Here is a 19,382-nt window from a genome sequence, read left to right as displayed (position 1 = left end):
GAAAACAAACAAAACAAAACAAAGAAACCAACTTAAAAAAAAGAAAGACCACTTAGCCATAGTTGGGCCAAGGTCATTAGGTCTGGATTTCTTAGCAAATTTATGATATTATCTGTTATTGCTTGGTTACTCTCCAGGGTCTTCTCTGGTTTTAAAAGTCAGTTTCAACAGGTACTCATCACCCCTCCCACTGCCCATTGAAAAGCTGCTCCCCTCACCTCCCCTACTCACTTCATCTCTATCCTCAATGCATGGCCTCTTCCACTTACTTTCTGAAACCTCTGCTTATTCTAGCACGAATACTTCCGTAAGAATTGCCTCCCGGAGTTTTGGTCTCAGGGACTAAGCCTGATGCTGCTTGAGCCCAGAGTTGTTGAGAAGAAAGTGTACTAGACACCTTGTACCCCCAGGAAGCAGCCAATGCAGACAGGTTGGGTGGTAGATCTTGTTTGCCATCCTTCTCACATCATTGCCTGATGTATCTGCCCAGGAGACAGATGAACACGTTGGGGTGAACAGAGTTTGGACTCTCAGCCTTTGGATTACGCGTCTGGAAGCCCAGGTGGGTTTCCTAAAGTGGCAGCTGTTTGAGGCTGACCTGTATTTGCAGAATTCTACTTGAAACGATCCTCTGTAAAGAATTCCTAGGAATTCTCTGGCCTCTCTGCATACAGCTTCATCAAACATCTAATTACAAGGTCAGGTTTTGCTGGATTTTTTTTTTTTTTTTTTTTTTGCTGCATTTTGATGAAGTTGTGAAAAAGAGGAACCAAATATTGCCAGGATTTAACATAGACACTGACGACATGGTTGGTTGGAGTTTTCCTTGGGAAACAGACCCCTCTACAGCCTGGTGCTGTGTTTCCTCTAAGGCTGAGGCATGAAGGAGACTATCCGTTCTCTCCATCACAGGGCGGGGGTGGGGATGGAGAACAGCCGATTAGGACCACAGGGCAAGAGTTTAGAGAAGAGTGACTTAACTCTTATCCATTCTCCTTCCAACTACGTGAAAATTTGATGGAAGACACTCTTGATATCTTCAAGCCCTGGCGTTTCACATTTCCCTTCTAGAGACATTTTTGTCATTAGACACCAAGGGACCTTGATTCTAGGAAACATTTACATGTGGTTGGGACAGAAGCCACTTGTGGTGGTGGATTTGTTGCAAGTCGGGAACATCACATCTTCTTTCTTTAGCCCTTGCCCCAAGCCCTGTGTTCACCTAGCGTGTTCCTAGGAATTTCACCCTTAGCCCTTGTTGGTACCTGCCAATTAAATGTCCAGGTCATTCCTTCAGAGAGAGCGTTTCCCGACACTCTCTAGGCTCCATACCAAAAAAATGTGGCGTGCCAGCTCTCGAGAGCCACACAGCTAAGCTTTGCTCGCAATAACACTCTTCTGTGTCACCAGGCATTGAGTACAACTACATAAATCCTCAAAAATAATCAGAATGAACATAACTCTTGACTGAGCCACTTGGACACAACCCAAGACTCGGAAAAATTAGTGACTGAGGTGGAATTATGAAATCTCAAGATGGTGATGAAGTCCAAATAAAAATCCAATAAAATCGACCATATCCTCTCATTTTCCGCCCCACAAACACAAAGTGTGAAAGATTGTCCATCAAAACTTTATGGTTTTTAAGGATTTTTTAAAAATCTCCTTTGTGTAATTTTTTTAAGAAAAATGAGCAAGGGACTTTTTCAGGAGAAATCCCCTCAAGCTGAAAAGGCTTTAAGTTTCTGACATTTCATAACTTTCTTTAACAACGGTAATGAAATGCCAGCCCCGCCTAGAGACAAGGAGGTGCCCTAGTTTTGATCTCTGTGGTCCTTGCAGTTTGGACACTCTTTAGTTTTCCTTTACTATTTAAAATATTTGTTGTTTTGGCATCCAGTGCATTTTTGCTGGGCTGTGTCGGCAGTCATCTTGGCTAACTGACTGTGCTAGTCACGACTGGTGACTTAGTAATGCAATCAGCGCCCCTCTCTTCCATCCTTCATCAAATATCAATTAATATACTATGTTTTTTATCTTATGTTATATCGGAGTATAGTTGATTTACAATGTTGTTAGTTTCAGGTGTACAGCAAAGTGATTCATTTATACCTATATCTGTTCTTTTTCAAATTCTTTTCCCATTTAGATTACAGAATATTGAGTAGAGTTCCCTGTGCTATACAGTAAGTCCTTGTTGATTATCTATTTTATACATAGTAGTGTGTATGTAAATAAACTATATTTGAGACAACATGATCCAGGGTTCAAATTAGATTCAATCCCTGTTCTGATACATGAGAAGGCTTTGTCTTTGTACAGATTCCTTAATAACGGTTCACTCTTAGGTCTCACTGTGTGCTAGATGCTACCCTAGGCACCTGTATTGGTTAATGATTTCATTCTCATAACAACCCTAGGAAGCAGCGCTATCATTTTCATCTCCTTTTCACAGAGAGGTTGAGTAACTGCCCATCTAACTAGTCATATAACTAGTACGCAGCGGAGAAGGCAGCAGCCCCCTTTCCCATCAGGAGTTCATACATATAAAGTGCTTAGTTTTAGTGTCTGGCGTATTGTATGCACTGCTTACCTGTTTACTGTTAACCGCTGCTTCTGTCGCTACTGTTACCATCTTCTGAGCCTTGGTTTCCTCATTTGTAAAACCAGAAGAGTAGTACTTTGTGCATTTGTCAGGAGATTCAGTGAGGTAATATCCATAGCACTGTGCCTACACTTACAGGGGGACCAGTCAATAGTAGCTACCATGGTGACAGGCACTGCGCTGGGCAGAAGAGGAAGTACAAAGATGATCCCCTTAACTGTCAAGGGTCTACAATTAGTGATACAAATAAAATAGTTTACAACTAGCCATACTGTAAAGCGCTATGAGAAGAGAGCAGGAAGAGGGGCCTGGACCAGGGATGCTCTGCTGGGGACACCCCACCCCTCCCCACCCCTCCCCACCCCTCCCCACCCCTCCCCACCCCTCCCCCACTCTTCTGCACCAGCGTTCTCACACTCATTTTTCAGGTCTTGAGTTAAACATCACCCGTCCTGGGAAGCTCCCCAGGCCCCCCAATCTAGGTTTGACCCCCCCTCACGTAGGACTCACCTCACCAGCTCTGTGAGGAACAGCACCGACTGTCTTTATTTATTTATTTATTTATTTATTTATTTATTTTTGGCTGTGTTGGGTCTTCGTTTCTGTGCGAGGGCTCTCTCTAGCTGCGGCAAGCGGGGGCCACTCTTCATCGCGGTGCGCGGGCCTCTCACTATCGCGGCCTCTCTTGTTGCGGAGCACAGGCTCCAGACGCGCAGGCTCAGTAGTTGTGGCTCACGGGCCTAGTTGCTCCGCGGCATGTGGGATCCTCCCAGCCCAGGGCTCGAACCCGTGTCCCCTGCATTGGCAGGCGGATTCTCAACCACTGCGCCACCAGGGAAGCCCAGCACCTACCGTCTTGCTCACCCTGATGGCTCCAGCCAAGTAGGAGGTGCTCAGAGATGTTTGCTAAATGAAACAAACATGAGGTTTTTAAATTTATATTCGTCTCACCTGGCCTCCTGGGCGTTAATGAGGAAACGGAGGGCACACGGAGCAAATGAGCCAAATCGGGGGCAAAGATGCACATGTCACGTGACAGGATCACCGTCCAAAAAATGTCCAGCTGACTAGAACTGTGACCTGGGATTAACCAAATGAGATTTGACAGGAATAAGTGTAAAGGACTGTACTTGGCTTGCAAAGCCCGCTAACCACTCTAGGACTACGGGGGAGGCTGTGGGAGGTGGCGGCTGAGACAGTACATGCAAGAAAGACTTCAGGCTTCTAGCTGACTCCACATTCACCAGGAAAAGGAACCCAGCCTTGAACTGCATTAACAAATAGATGGGGTTCAGAATAAAGGTGGTGCCAGTCATACTGTTTAGTTTACACTTCAAGAGGGACAATGAAGACAGGAATTCCGAGCAAATTCCTTAACCCGTTCCCTAAACTTCATTTTCCTCATCTGTAAAATGGGTACCTGCTCCGCTGGGTTGTGAGGGTTGTGAGCGTTAAGTAATTTGATGGTTTTCTTATTTTCACTGGCAAGGAACAACTAAAGGAACGGAAATGTTTAAAAAAGTAAAGAATTAGGTGGGAAAATAGGAGACGACGAGTGTGTGATCGTCTCCTTCAAAGTTTTCCTATGTGGGAAAGAGATTAAGCTTCATCTTTATAATTGTAGAGGCAGAGCTACTATTTAAGAATGAAAGAAGTCAAGACAGGCAGAGTTCAGCTCGATGTAAGAAAACACTGTCTAACGTCTAAAGCTATCCAACAGTGGAACGACCTGTCTTGGGAGGTGGTGAGTTCCCCGTGTGTCTAGGTTTTCAAGCACAGCACAGGTGCTCACTTGGTGGGATTAGATAAACTGATGCCCCAGGGCCTTTCCACTGTTGAGATTTGGGTAGGGCCTAGTGTGCATGTCTATCATTTATTGATCCCTGGCTGAGGCTCATTACCATATATCATCTCGTTTCATCCTTGAAACCCAATGGGAAAAATTCTATTATCAGTCTCCTTTTTTTTTTTTTTTTTTTTAAATTTATTTTATTTATTTATTTTTGGCTGCGTTGGGTCTTTGTTGCTGCGTGCCGGTTTTCTCTAGTTGCGGCGAGCGGGGGCTACTCTTCCTTGCGGTGCGCGGGCTTCTCTTTGCAGTGGCTTCTCTTGTTTTGGAGCACGGGCTCTAGGCGTGCGGGCTTCAGTAGCTGTGGCGCGCGGGCTTAGTTGCTCCGCGGCATGTGGGATCTTCCCTGACCAGGGCTCGAACCCGTGTCCCCTGCATTGGCAGGTAGATTCTCAACCACTGCGCCACCAGGGAAGCCCCTATCGGTCTCCTTTTACAGGAAGGTTGAAGAACTTTAATACCACGTTCAAGTTTGGGTACTTTGTGTAAGTTCCCAAGTCAAGCTTTGGACCCGGATCTGGTTGCCTCCGAGGTGCTTGCTCTTGGCACCACGGCCTTGCTGAGCTTCCCCACCCACGACTCCCTTGGAGCTCTGTGTGGGGGGCTGTGGGGGGCAGTGCCGGGCGGCACACCGGAAGGGTTCGGGCCCGATGCAGCTGACATACGTTCTGATTGGCGGGCGTAGTGCTTTTCGCTGCCAGTGTTTAATACTTGGAGGAGTGCACATAAAAATCTGATTTCCTACTTATCTTTGGAAACTGGAAACTCTAGCCACGCTGGCCTGTGTTCCCACTTGGCAACAGCTGGTTGCAGCAAGCAGGGACTGCCCCTTCCAGGCGTGGCCTCACATTCTCAGTGGCCACCACCCCTACCGCCTCGCGGACGCCTACCCCGCCCCCTTGGCCTTCCCTGCCTCCACCCCCCGCCCCGGAGGGACGTCAGTGTGCTTCTCCCAGTGCGGACATTTCACGTGCATGCACGACAAATCACAGGTTTTGGGGGGCAGGAAAGCGCCTGTCACATTTTCTAGAGGAAATTGAGCCCCAGAGAGTCGCAGGGTGGCAGTGCCTGACCTCAGCAGAACCCTGGCTGCCAACTCCTAGAGTGCATGACCCTGGACGGAATGTTCTCCTGATGGGCAGCTGCCCTCTAGGAGAACCTGTGTCCCAGTGAGCAGGCACCCCCCTGCACTGAAGGATGACTGTCCGCTTGGAAGGACTTCCATCTCGAGGCTCCGTAAGACAGGACTTTGTCTGGTTTGTCTGCTCTTGGCCCTGAGGTGGTCACAGAGACCCCCAAAGAATCCCCAGCACCTTACAGCAGAGAGAGCTAAGCGGAGGGTCCAATGACTCAAGCTTGATGTTAATAGTGAGAATTTCTTATCAGTCTGTCATTTCATATTTCTAATCTCCTGCCAGAAGAGCCCATGTTATCCCTGTCTCGGTGCCGTCTTTCCTTCCCTCCACCCTTCCTTCCTTCCATCCCATTGGTTGGGTATTTGAAGGTGTAGTTGTCACTCCCAAGTCATTCAGGAGGGTCAGGGCTGGATTTTGGTGTGGTGGAGAGAGGACGGGCTAGGACCAGGACACCTGAATGCAGGTTTGGCTCAGCCATTTGTACTATTCCTATGCTTGTGGGAAGGTCTCTCCTTCTCTCTGGGGCTCAGTTTCCTCTTCTATAACATGAGAGTCAGTGTTAGGGTATCATACAAGTCCCTTAACAGTTTTACAGTTTTATGATTCAGAGGCAGAGCTGGGAATAATAGGACTTGGGACATGGCCCAAAATCTTGGCAGTAGAAGAAGGAGTTGTGGTTGTCCATCAGAGCTGCTTGCTTTCTCCTTTCCTTTCTCCTTTATTTCTGTTTCATTTCCTTCCTTCCATCTTTCCTTCCTTCATCCATCCATCCATCCATCCATCCGTCCATCCGTCCATCCTTCCTCCTGCCCTTCCTTCTTCCCTCTCTTCCTTCTTACCTTCCTTCCTAGCTTTCTCTTTTTCTTTCTTTTCTTTTGAGGTGCTTTACTTGATCGAGATGAAGCTCTGACTGATAATTGGGATAACTTACTAGGAAATACTGTGTGGACTGTAATACTCAGATACACCAGTCAAGTAACCTCCCAGCTGAATGAGGGCAGAGATGTTTCACTATGCTCCCCGCTGGCCTGGGGCTGCCAAGGGGAACTAAACTACATGTTTACAATCAAAATGACTTTGTCACAGGAGAAAATTCCATTTTTTTTGTGAGTGGCCTCCTCGAATGCAAACGGGAATGGGAGGGAAAGGTTGAAAAGACCCATAAGGTAAGGAGTTTGCACTGGATGATCTTCAGGAACAGTTCCAGCTCAGGAAACAGTGGGTCACCATTTCTGAGAAAGAGCCCAAAGTTCCGTTTCCTTTCAAAATAAGCTTTCTGAGATATCATTCACATACCATACAATTCGGCTTTTTAAATTGTACAATTTAATTTTCTTTAGCACACGGACAGACATGTAGCCATTATCACATCACCAATGTTCACATATATGTGCTGGCTTCTTTCACTCAGCATAATGGTTTGAGGTTCATTTGTGCTGTACCATGTATCAGCACTTCATTTATTTTTTTAATTGGGATATAATTGTTTTACAATGTTGTTAGTTTCTACTGTACAGCGAAGTGAAGTGGAGTTCCCCGTGCTATGTAGCAGGTTCTCATTAGCACTTCATTTTTTTAAATTGCCAAATAACATTCCACTGTATTGTATGAGTCTCCCACGTTTTAGCTATCCATTTATCAGTAGGTGGACATTTGAACTGTTTCCATCTTTTGGCTATTATGAATAATGTTGCGATAAACATTCGTTATACAAGTTTTTGTGTGTATACAAGTTTTTATTCTCTAGGGTAGATACCTAGGGGAGGAAATGCCAGGTCATATGGTAACTGTATGCTTAACCATTTGAAGAACTGCCAGACTGTTTTCCAAAGTGGCTGCACCATTTTACGTTCCCACCCGCAGCTTATGAGGGTTCCCGTTTCTCTAAATTCTCACCAGTAATTGTTATCATTTCTTTCTGTTGTAGCCATCCTAGTGCATATGAGGCAGTATCTCACTGTGGATTCGATGTGCATTTCCCTGATGGCTTCGGGTGCTGAGCATCTTTTCATGTGCTCATTGATTATTTGTACATCTTCTCTGAAGAAATGTCTATTCAGATCCCTTTTCCATTTTTTTAATTGGGTTAGTTGTCTTTGTTACTGAGTTGTAAGAGTTCTTCAACTTTTTGTTGTTAATATATATTAATATATTTTAAAAAATATATATATATATTAATATATTTTATATAGTTATATATTCTAAATATATATTTTATACTCTAGACATAAAATTTAGAGATATGTATTAAGATACGTATATCTATGTCTAGATGTTAATATATTCTAGATATATAAATATATATTCTAGATACAAATCTCTTCTCAGATATATACTTTTCAAATATTTTCTCGCATTCTGGGCATTCTCTTTTCACTTTCTTGATAGTATTCTCTGAAGCACAAAAGTTTTAAATTTTGATGAAGTCCAATTGATCTATTTTTTTCTTTTGTTGCTTGTATCATATATAAGAAAGCAGTGCCAAATCTGAGATCATGAAGATTTACCTCTGTGCTTTCTTTTAAGAGTTTTACAGTTTTACCTCTTAAACTTAATCCTTTGATACATTTTGAGTTCATATTTATATATGGTGTGACGTAAAAATCCGGTTCTATTTTTTTGCACGTGGAGTTGCCTCAGCGCCATTTGTTGAAAAGACAGATCTTTCCCCATTGAATGGTCTTGGCAGCCTTGTCGAAAACCAACTGACCATGGACTCGTGGACTTATTTCTGGACTCTTAGTCTACCCCGTTGATCTATATGTCTGTCCTTATGCCAGTACCATCCTGTCTTAATCATTGTTGTTTATAGTTTTAGTAGTAACTCTTGAAATTGAGAAGAGCAAGTCCTCCGACTTTGTTCTTTTTCAAGATTGTTTTGGCACTTCTGGATCCCTTTCAATTCTGAATTTTAGAATCAGCTTGTCAATTTCTACAAAGAAGTCAGCTGGCATTCTGATAGTGATTGTGTGGAATCTACAGATCAATCTGAGGAGCACTGCCATCTTAACAATATTAAGTCTTCCAGTTCATGAACATTGGAGATTTTTCCAATTTTTTAGATCCTTAATTTCTTCCCACAACATTTTGAAGTTTTCAAAGTATAAGTTTCACACTTCTTTTGTTAAGTATATTCCTAAGTGTTTTATTCTTTTTGACGCTATTTTAAATGAATTTTTTAAATTTTATTTTCAGATTGTTCATTGCAAGTACATAGAGGTACATAATTCTTTTTTGTATATTGATCTTGAATCCTGAAATCATGCTGAACTCATTTACTAGTTCCAATTGATAGTTTTTTAGTAGATTCCTTTGGGTTTTCTATATACAAGATCATGTCATTTGAAAATAGAGAAAATTTATTCCTTTCAAATCTGGGTGCCCTTTATTTCTTTTTCTTGCCTAATTGCACTGGCTGGAATGTTTATTGCAGCATTTTTCATAATAGCCATTATAGCCATGGAACCCCTAGCGCAATGTTGAATAGAAGTGGTGAGAGTGGACAACCTTGTCTTGTACCTAATCCTAGGGGGAAAGCATCCAGTATTTAACCATTAAGTATGATGTTAGCTGTTAGGTTTTTTTGGTGTATGCCCTTTATCAGATTGAGGAAGTTCCCTTCTATTCCTAGTTTGTTGACTGTGTTTATCGTGAAAGGGGTTTGGATTTTGTCAAATGCTTTTTCTGCACCTTGTGAAATGATCATGTGGGTTTTGTTTTATATTGTATTGATATGGTATATTAATGACACTGACTGATTTTTGGAGGTTAAACCAACGTTGCATTCCTGGAACAAATCCCACTTGGTCATGGTACATAATTCTTTTATATATAATGAGTTTGTTAGGAATTTGTTGAGTTTTTTGCATCCACATTCATAAAAGATACTGACCTGTAGTTTTCTTGTGATGTCTTTGGTTTTGGTATCAGGGTAATACTGGCCTCATAAAATGAATTGGGAAGTTTTCCCTTCTGTTCTGTTTTTTAAGAAAAGTTTGTGAAGAATTGGTATTAGTTCTTTAAATGTCTGATAGAATTCACTTGCCATCTGAGCCTGGGTTTTTCTTTGTAGACAGTGTTTTGATTACTAATTTAATCTTTTTATTTATAGGTATATTCAGGTTGTTTCTTGCTGAGCTGGTTTCAGTAGTTTTTGTCTTTCTAGGAACTTGTCCATTTCATCTGGTATCTAATTTATTGGCATACAATTATACTATTCCTTTATAATGCTTTTTTTATTTTAGTAATGTTGGTAGTAATATCTACAGTTTCTTTTCTGATTTTATTAGTTTGTCTTTTCCCCTTTTCTCTTGGCTTGTCTGGCAAAAGGTTTGTCAATTGTGTTCATCTTTTCAAAAAACTAGCTTTTGGTTTCATGGAATTTTTTCTATTGTTTTTCTGTTCTCTGGTTTGCTAATTTCCACTCTCATCTTTATTATTATTTCCTCCCTTCTCTTTTCTTTAGATTTAGGTTGCTGTTCCTTACCTAGAGTTCTAACGTAGAAGATAGGTTTTTGACTTGAAATCTCTCTCCTTTTTCAACATAGGCATACCACTGTAAATTTCCCTGTAAACATTGTTTTAGCTCCATCCCATAAGTTTTGGTATGTTGTGTCTTTATTTTCATTCTCAAAGTATTTTCTAATTTTCCTTTTGATTTCTTTTTTGATTCATTAGATACTTAGGAGTGTGTTATTTAATTTCCAAATATTTGTGAATTTCTCAAGTTTCTTTCACTTATTGGTTTCTAATTTTGTTCCACTGTAGTTAGAGAACATACTTTGTGTTATTTATATCCTTTTAAATTTATTGAAGTTTGTTTTATGACCTAGTATGTAGTTTATCCTGGGGAATGTTCCGTGTGCACTTGAGAAGAATGTATATCCTGCTGTGATGGGTGGAGTGTTCTGTTTATATCTGTTAGGTCTAGTTGGTTATGTGTTGTTCAAGTCCTCTATTTCCTTTTCAATCATCTGTCTGGTTGTTCTGTCCATTATTGAAAGTAAGATATTGAAATCTTCATCTGTTATTGTTGAATTTTCTATTTTTCTTCAATTCTGTCAGTTTTTCCTTCATGTATTTTGGTGCTCTGTTGTTAGTTGCATATATATTTATAATTATTATATCTTCCTGCTGGATTGACCCTATCATTATTACAAAATGCCCTCTTTATCTCTAGTAACATATTTTGTTTTAAAGTTTATTTTATCTAATATTAGTATAGCTATTTCAGCTTTCTTGTGGTTGCTCCAAAGCTCTTTTTTGAATTCTCAAAAGCTTTGATGGGCAATGAAAGTCAAGAAGAAATTGCCTCCTTTCTTTCTTTTTTTTTTGCTCACATTTCAAATGAACTATTTCACCAATCAACAAACTCTCCTTGAGCACTGTGGTCCACAACACAAAGACTTGCGCGATGTGAAAACTCTCATGTCTAGGTAGAATCCTTTTCATGGGATTGGTTAATTAGTTTCTTATCTCCTTCACTTCGTCCTCAATAAATTAAAATCACATCCTCCTTGAAAATAACTAGGAGTCCTCCTGACCAGGACTTATAGGTAAGGAAAATGAAATTAAAGGGAAAGGAAATCAAGAAAAAGTTTATGAAAATCATGGGAATGAACAAGTGCTAGGAAACAAGATGTTTACTCTCGAACTCCTCTTCAAGTCTGAAAAGCTCCCTAACATCCTTGGGTCGTTCACTTGCTCCAAACCCAGTAGAAGAACTCCCAGGCGATGCCATTGGGAAATGGAGTGGCATGAGGATTGCCATGCTGGGGCCTCTATGTCTGCGTGCCCTGATGTGCCAGAGTGATTACGGATTTTAAAAGGAAAAAACACGTAATACCATTCTGAACAACGATCCCTGTTTGATCTTTCCCTGTGTCCTAGCCCGCTTGTTGTCCTGAAGGATGACAGCCTAGCTACTCCCACTGGATGAGAAAACCTCATATTCTGTGCCAGTTTCCTGTCACTGCTTTGAGTTCTAAGAGTTCAGAGAGGGGAGGGTGGCATGACCTCCCCCGTCGCTGGTGTTGGCATGAGTCCCTGGTGACAGTGTGTCTGCACCGCGGGTACACCGGCAATCTCTGGAGCAGCTCTTCCTCACTCTTTCAACAGCCAGCCAATTTGGTCTCAGGAAACCACTCTGCAGCGCTGGCTGGGTTTGGAAGTCATTTTTAATTTTGTGACAAAGACAAATGCGTCCTTTGGGAGTAGTAAGTGGTTTTACTGGTGATATTAATGGAACCTTGACCTCTGCTGTATCTGTGGTCCTACAAAACAAAAAATGTTTGTATTATTATATGTCAGGCAAGTTCATTCTTAGCCCTTCCTTGAAACAAATTGCAGAGGAAATATACTATTAATAAGCCTGGAGAATATTCTGTGTGTGGGTGTGTATCTACAGGCATAAGCTCATTTGCAAACATAGCGGATTTAAAATGCCACGATTAACTGTGCTACAAATGATGTGTTTTGAACTGTGCTGGGATGAACACAAGTCATTGAAGTTCTGGTATTTCTGAACAGTGGGCCCAGTGCTAAAATTGGTATTGGCTTTTAAAGGCCAATAGCTATCATAAAATTCAAGTGTTTGAGGGATCCAGAGTGAGCAAGGGAAAGACAAAATTCAAAGGCACGTTGCATTAGCCGCTTCTATTTTCATTTGGGATTGGCATTCATAGGCCTAAAAATGATTGCACTGAGGTCTACTGTTTCCTGCAGGAACTTTTTATGCCAGTGTCCTTTGTTGAAAATGGTTGCTTAAGGAGACAGTAAATTAAATGTGAAGGATTTACCGTTTGGTTACGTGAATTAAACCATTTCCTGGTGTTTGTGTTTACCTTGGGACTCACAAAGGAGACAAAAATATAGACTCACAGGAGGAAGGAAAGGAATGATCAAATCCCAATAGTCCCTGCCTGGATGTCTAGCTCAGCAATTTTATTCAGGGGAGGAATTTCGTGCTGATAAGTGAATCTTTGTCTCTGTATAATTAACTTTTCCTCTCTCCAGATACTACACCCACTGAGCCTTCCTAATAGACATGTAACTACAAATGTGGTAGTTAATGTCTCCGTCTAGTATACCGGACAAAACCGAAGTAAATCAAATACAAAATGTATAGTTTTCCTCAAGTAGAACTGGATGGTGCTTTAGAATTTGAGACTTAAATGCAATAATTTAAAATCTTATTATAAAATAATACGTGATCATTCTAGAAAATCTGACAAATACAGAAGGTAAATAAGAAAATAATAACGACCCATAACACTCAAAGATAATCATTGCTAACATTTTAGTGTATTCATTTTGCCTTTTTTCTATGCCATTATATGAATATAGATTTGTACTTTTTATAGTTTAGATCATGAGTATGATTTAGGATTTTCATATATCCTAACCGCCCTCTCTCCTTAAGTTCAAATCTCTCATAAGAAGAAGAAAATTAACGGCTAATACATACATAGTATTGTACTATCTGCCAGGTACCATTCTAAGCACTTTACTTGTATGAATTCATGTCACCCTCATAGTAACCCTTTGAAGCAGATGTTACAAATGGGGCACAGAGGGTAAAACGGTCTGCCCACAGTCTCACAGCTAGGAAGGGAGAGAGCCAGGATTTGAACCCTGGCTATAAAGTGTGTGCTTTTTTTTTTTTTTTTTTGGCCACACCTTGCAGCTTTCCCAGACCAGGGATTGAACCCGCGCCCTCAGCGGCAGTGAAAGCGCAGAGTCCTAACCACTGGACCGCCAGGGAATTCTCCTCAAGTGTGTGCTCTTAACCAAGATCTGTTGCCTCCCCGCCACCCATCCACCCCGACTCTGCGACCTCTCAGAATTCCTCCAACACTGGGTAGTGTGACATAGCACATGGGAACTGAGACAATCATCCTATCTCTGAAAAACAATTGCCATGAAGGCCCTTCCTATGATGGGGGGAGGCGGGCCCAGTGATGAGGGGATGGGGGCAGGGAAGGAGCCCTGGGCTGGAGCTCAGGAGAAACTGGCCTCTGGGCCTGGCTCTGTTCACAGCGAGACAAGGCACTATACCTGTTTATGTCTCTGTTTTCTAATCTGTAAAATGACAGGGTTGGAGAGCAATTCATTCATGTGTTCGTTCATTCACTTAATACACACGAGGCAGAGAAGAATACGGTCTGTTTCCTCTCCTAGGAATTCATCACCCCATGTGTAGCCAGAGAAGAAGTGTTATAAGTGCTGTAACAGGAGAGTCCTGGGGATGTTGGCAAAGCCGCTGAGATGGGCTGGGGCAGAGAGGGTAGAAGCAGGAAGGGCTGGCCCAGTGAGGCTTCCCAGAGGACCAGTAGGGATCTGTGTCTCAGGGCATCCAAGATAGGCTGTGGCGATCGGTCTCTAGGGGCCCCCTCTAGTGTATGTCACGCTCTCTCACCTTCAGCAGGCTACAGCGTTGTCACTTTTTTTTGGAGGGGGGAGGGGGGTTTAAAACTACAGATCTTTATTGTCTCACGTTCTAGAAACTCAAGATGGCAGCAGGGCCATGCTCCCTCTGAAGCCTGTAGGGGATCCTTCTTCGGCTCTCCTTACCTTCTGGGGGTGGCGATCCTTGGCAGCCGGCGATCCTTGACCTGCAGCTGCATCGCTCCACTTCTGCTTTGTCCCCACGTGGCGTTCTCCCCGTATGTCTGTCCTCACGTGGCCATCTTCTTATATGGACACCAGGCCTATTGGATTAGGGGCCCACCCTACTTAACTGAAGTTAATTCTATTGGCAGTGACCCTATTTGACCCAAATGAGGTCACATTCTGAAGTACTGGGGGGGGGGTAGAACATATCATTTTGGGGGCGGGGACAAAGTTCAATCCGTAACAATGTCTGCAGCCCCCACTTAGTCCAGGCAGCCATGGCTTCCTTCGTGCTCTTGTTTTTCTCCACTTCGTTCTCCATTCAGCATCCAGGATGAGCTTCTTAAACCATAGCAAGCAGGTGAGGGTCCAGACAGAGAGTCCTCACAGGACTTCTTTCTATCTGGGCATAGAAGGCTGGAGCCAAGGGGAGAAGCTGAGAGCACAGTATCTATCTCCTGAAGAGATGGTTGTCAGTGGCGTCCCCAGGGCAAGGGCACAGTGGACTTCGAGAATGTTTCTAAAAGGATGCTCATTCCGGTCCCTAGAGGTATTGCAGGGAAGCCGCTCGGGTGGTCTGAGTCCTTCTGACCCCTGAGACTGGCAAAATTCTGTCGACTGAAAAAAAAAAATGCGCAACGTGAGAGCTGTGAGTTAAGTTTCATCCGGGGCAAAAATGAGGGCTATAGCCCGGAGTCAGCATTTCAGATAGCTCTGAGAAGCAGCTCCAAAGAGATAGGGGCGAAGGTCAGTATATGTGTGATTTTGGTGTGAAGAGGGAGTGCACGCAATCAAGCACTGTATGTTCTGCAGACAGCTGCCGCTAGTCACGAGGAGCAGACGTCACCATGAAGAATTTTAGTGCTCCTCTAGATACAAGGAGATGCAAAAATTGGGCTCATAAAATACCTAACTATCTGAAGACCTGTTCTGCCAGTTTTTCCCAGAGCACAGAGCGCCTCATTCCTGATCTCCACCCTGAACTCCTTTCAGGTGGTGTTGAAGTTCAGCAGCTGCAGCGGCTCATGATTTAATCCTTGTAAAGTTAGATGGCAAGTGCCAATTTGTAGTTGGCAATGCCATACTTTTAAGGGTGGTCTCTCGGTGATTAGGTAAAGCCCTTTCCAGACCTCTTTGTGTCGCTTCTGCATGCTTTGCTGTTAGTAGATGTGCAGTGCAGGCTAAACAAACGGATGTCACATGCACGTGAAATAAATGCGGTATTCACACTGCTTCTCCTGCCTTTAGCCCGCCCCCTCCCCCGAAGTAGGTCGGACCTTCTCATCTTATTAGTCTGCCATTAAGCTCTAGAAAACGGTGAAGGCATGCTTCTGTCATTCAAATGCTAATCCTCTCTCCAACTTGACACCTCAGCTTGCTGCTATCCGCTGTCATCTGTGCTCCAAAGACAGTGGACCCTTGTACCCACACCCTCTGACTTCTTACAAAGGCTCTGGAGGGCGCTTCCTGAGGCACTTAGCATAGCTGTGGAAAGAAGTTTATGCAGAATATTCACCTTTACTGTTCCCCCCACCCCCCAGGTCACAATTGCAAAGTAGGGCATCAGGGCTCTCTGACGGAAGGCTAAGACCTGAATAAGGAATTCGGTTTTCTTAGAGAAACAGAAACACAGAGCGCCAGATTCCGAGAGAAGAATGTGGATTTATGGGTTACATGAAAGGAGAATGATGTAACTGGTGGTGCCCATGTTGCCTCGCCAGCTGCAGTGTCTGCATGTTCATAATACAATCATTTATGTTTATGTGTTTTCATTTTCTTCTTGTTCAGATACAGGTAGACCTTTCTTAGAGATGCACAGTGAAATCCCGGAAATTGTAAATATGACCGAAGGAAAGGAGGTCGTCATCCCCTGCCGGGTTACATCACCCAACATCAATGTTACTTTAAAAAAGGTAAAACTGAGCAGTGCTACTCTCACAAGATTTTTACTGCAAGTGAGCATACTGAATTTTGAGTTGTTTTCTCTCTCTGGAATAGTTTTCTTAGAGACATTTGGGCTTTCTTGGCTGACTTTCCTGTAACAGCTTTTTACTATGTAAGTGTTAGACATTACACCCCTGCGTGTACTTAAATGGACTAAAAGGATAATGTCTTGAGCATAAATCTATGTGAATAATGAAAGAACTGCAATCATGAAAATTTTTATGTATTGCCACAAATTCGAATGTCTGTAAATGTCAGAAAAACCAATTCTATTGTGTATACTAATTAATAATGCAGATTTTTTTTTAATTGGGATTGGCTTAGGGCTACCAAGTTTTTATTTTGCCAAGGAAGGATTTTTTGTTTGTTTGTTTTGTTTTTATTTATTTATTTATTTATGGCTGTGTTGGGTCTTCGTTTCTGTGCGAGGGCTTTCTCCAGTTGCGGCAAGTGGGGGCCACTCTTCATCACGGTGCGCAGGCCTCTCACTGTCGCGGCCTCTCTTGTTGCGGAGCACAGGCTCCAGACGCGCAGGCTCAGTAGTTGTGGCTCATGGGCTCAGCCGCTCCGCGGCATGTGGGATCTTCCCGGACCAGGGCTCGAACCCGCGTCCCCTGCATTGGCAGGCAGACTCTCAACCACTGCGCCACCAGGGAAGCCCCAATAATGCAGAGTTTTGCAGAAGGAAGAACTGGCAGGCAGGGTACCTGACTCGCCAGGCATTTAAGAGCTCTTGCTTTGGTTTGAGTTGGGATGTTCCTTGTAACAAAAGGCTTATCTTCCGATGGGCATCCAAATTTAACCTCTTAGGGGAAAAAAAAAGCTATAAATGAGATTTTTCTTCATGTTATGTTGTAAATTGTGCATGTAGAGAAGGAAAAAGATTCAGAGTAAAATCTAATAAAGACAAAACCGCTAAAATGTGACATGCCAGCTGCAGTAACTTTAGGCCTGTGCTGAGTCTGAGCGTTGGATAAAAACTACCCACGTGGAAAACTCTAGTGGCTCCTGAGAGCTTAGAGCTTTCAGAGGAAAAGTGCAGGCTGTCCCAAGGCAGCACCGAGCACTGCCCATCACGTAGGGATGGTAGGTAGGGATGCAGGATGCAGGTAGGGACTCGGCAAGTGTTTGGTGGTGATGGTCATCAAGTTGAATGAGTTCAGAGTGATTTTCAGTATCACCTGTTGACCCTGAATCCTGAAATGTGATGAGGTATCTCCCTGTCTTCTTCCCTTGCATTCACTCCCCCAAGTTGTTGATTTAAATCTTCAATATAGTCCATCAGTGACAGGTCTCGGCTTCCATTACAGCTGGGTATCATCGCCAGGAAATATACAATTGTAGTATGTTGGAGCTGGAAACGCCAGCGGAGTCAGACTCACTTGGTGGAAGAAAAAACTGAGGTTCCCAGGGAGTTAGGGACGTCCAGGCCACAGGCCACACTGGGCATTGGAGCCCGTGTCCTGTCTTCTTCCTCCGTGTTCCTGCCATCCTTTGCTAATGGTTTAGTTTGCATAGGAGGAGGGCAGAGTGGTTCAGAGCAGAGGCTGGGGGCACACCACCTGGATTCTTCCCCGCCGCCACTACCACTTAACCCGCTGGAAAATGGGCAAGTTATCAGACCTCCCTCCACATCAGTGTCGTCACTGGAGAGATGGGAGAGGTTACAGGACCACCCACCTCGCCTGACTGTTAGGAAGGCTACATGAGGTGCTTGGAAGGCCCTTAGGATCATGCGTGGCCCAGGCAAGGCCCGTTCAAGGATTAGCTATTCACGTTACGTATCCAGCAGTTTAATGCCCAATAATCGATTTAGTATCGTGATGCCTTCCATAGCCTGGCATTACTCCTCTGAGTCCGAGATGATAATTGGTCTGTGACTAATATGGAACAAACCATGAGGATATGAAACTTCTCTTTTCATGCACTCCCCTTGCCTTCTCGCCTTAATGCAGCTCGCTTGTCTGTTTGAGGAACTTTCCCGAATTCCCACCTGCAAACATTTTGGGAGGGAAAGCTTATTTTCTGTGTTTTCCCAGCCAGATCTATAATACAAAAAAGAAAAGAGGGAGAGAAGCATAACATTCTACCCAGGATTTTGGTTTATCACATATATTTTGAAAATATTCTAACCTATGACATATATATGCTGACATGAAATTAACAGAAGATCGTTCCCTTCCTTTTCTCTTACTGTCCTTTCTCTTCGAACTTGCTGCTCCCGCCTCTTCCCATGCCTGCTTCAGCAGAGCCCCGGTCAGCTGGAGACAGGCCTCCCTGTTCAGCAGTGTCTCCAGACCGCCCATCTGCCTGCCCCTTTATGACACACACACTGCCACAGCTGATGAGCTTTGCGGTCTTTTGCTATTTCAGCTCTTGTCAGTTAGAAATAAAGTGACTTTGTCAATGAACTACAATTAGTGGCAGTAACGGAGAGAGTAAGAGAAACACTGCAGAGGAAAATTTAATGTATTTTTAAGTTGTGCAGACCAAGCCCATCAGCCACCCTTTCTTGTAGATTCAGCACGTGCTTGTTTTCAAAGCATCACAGATTTCAATCCCTGGCTTTTATTTTTCTGAGTTTTTCCTTTAATAGTTTGCACCAAGTTAGAAGGTTCTTTTTTCCCCCCACCCCCCATGGAATGCAGGGCATTCCTAAGTTTACAGGTAGCATTCTAATTTACTAAAACATGAAATGCATCCTTTAATTGCTTTCAGTTCTCATAAGCAGGACGCAATTCACGTCAAACCCACATAGCGCTCTGGTAACATACACCAATGCAGACATATTCACTGGGAGAGGCAACTAGTGCTTTTGGAATAGAAATCTCTGCCATCAGATCACAAATCCCAGTCAGATTTGCTCCTTCCACAAGCAATATATATAAAGGATATTGTGGATAGAGTGATGTAAGGTGTGTGCTTTTTTAAAGAAGGTAGAAAAGATCTGAAACTTCTTTATGGCAGTTAATGCTATGAATCTTTATAATCTGTTGTGAGAAGGTGATCTGATTTTTTTCCCCCCCATTTCCAACTGGGGATAAAAGCAGTTGTCAGACCACTGCCTCTGGAGCCGGCTGCCAATCTGGCATCAGGGGAATTTGGCTGGGCTGCTCTATGAGACAGTAGCCCTTTACAAAGTCTAATCCCAAGGTAGAAGGTGTAAATTAAGTCCTTGATATATAGGAGAGGGCATAAGCAGAGAATCAAATCGTGGGCTCTTTACTTCTGTTCGGCC

General features: G+C 43.2%; 1 protein-coding gene across 2 annotated transcripts in view; it reads left to right on the top strand.

The window, feature by feature from the left end:
* Window positions 1-19,382, top strand: part of FLT1 (fms related receptor tyrosine kinase 1) — a 171,623-nt gene that overhangs the window by 34,664 nt on the left and 117,577 nt on the right. For both annotated transcript variants that reach the window (XM_036831571.1, XM_036831572.1), the window contains exon 4: window positions 15,989-16,113. In XM_036831571.1, the coding sequence (XP_036687466.1) occupies window positions 15,989-16,113 (125 nt within the window). The remainder of the gene's footprint in view (window positions 1-15,988; window positions 16,114-19,382) is intronic.

The sequence above is a fragment of the Balaenoptera musculus genome, chromosome 18 (genome assembly GCF_009873245.2).
Source record: "Balaenoptera musculus isolate JJ_BM4_2016_0621 chromosome 18, mBalMus1.pri.v3, whole genome shotgun sequence".
Lineage (NCBI taxonomy): Eukaryota > Metazoa > Chordata > Mammalia > Artiodactyla > Balaenopteridae > Balaenoptera > Balaenoptera musculus.
This window is presented reverse-complemented; position numbering and strand designations above follow the sequence as displayed.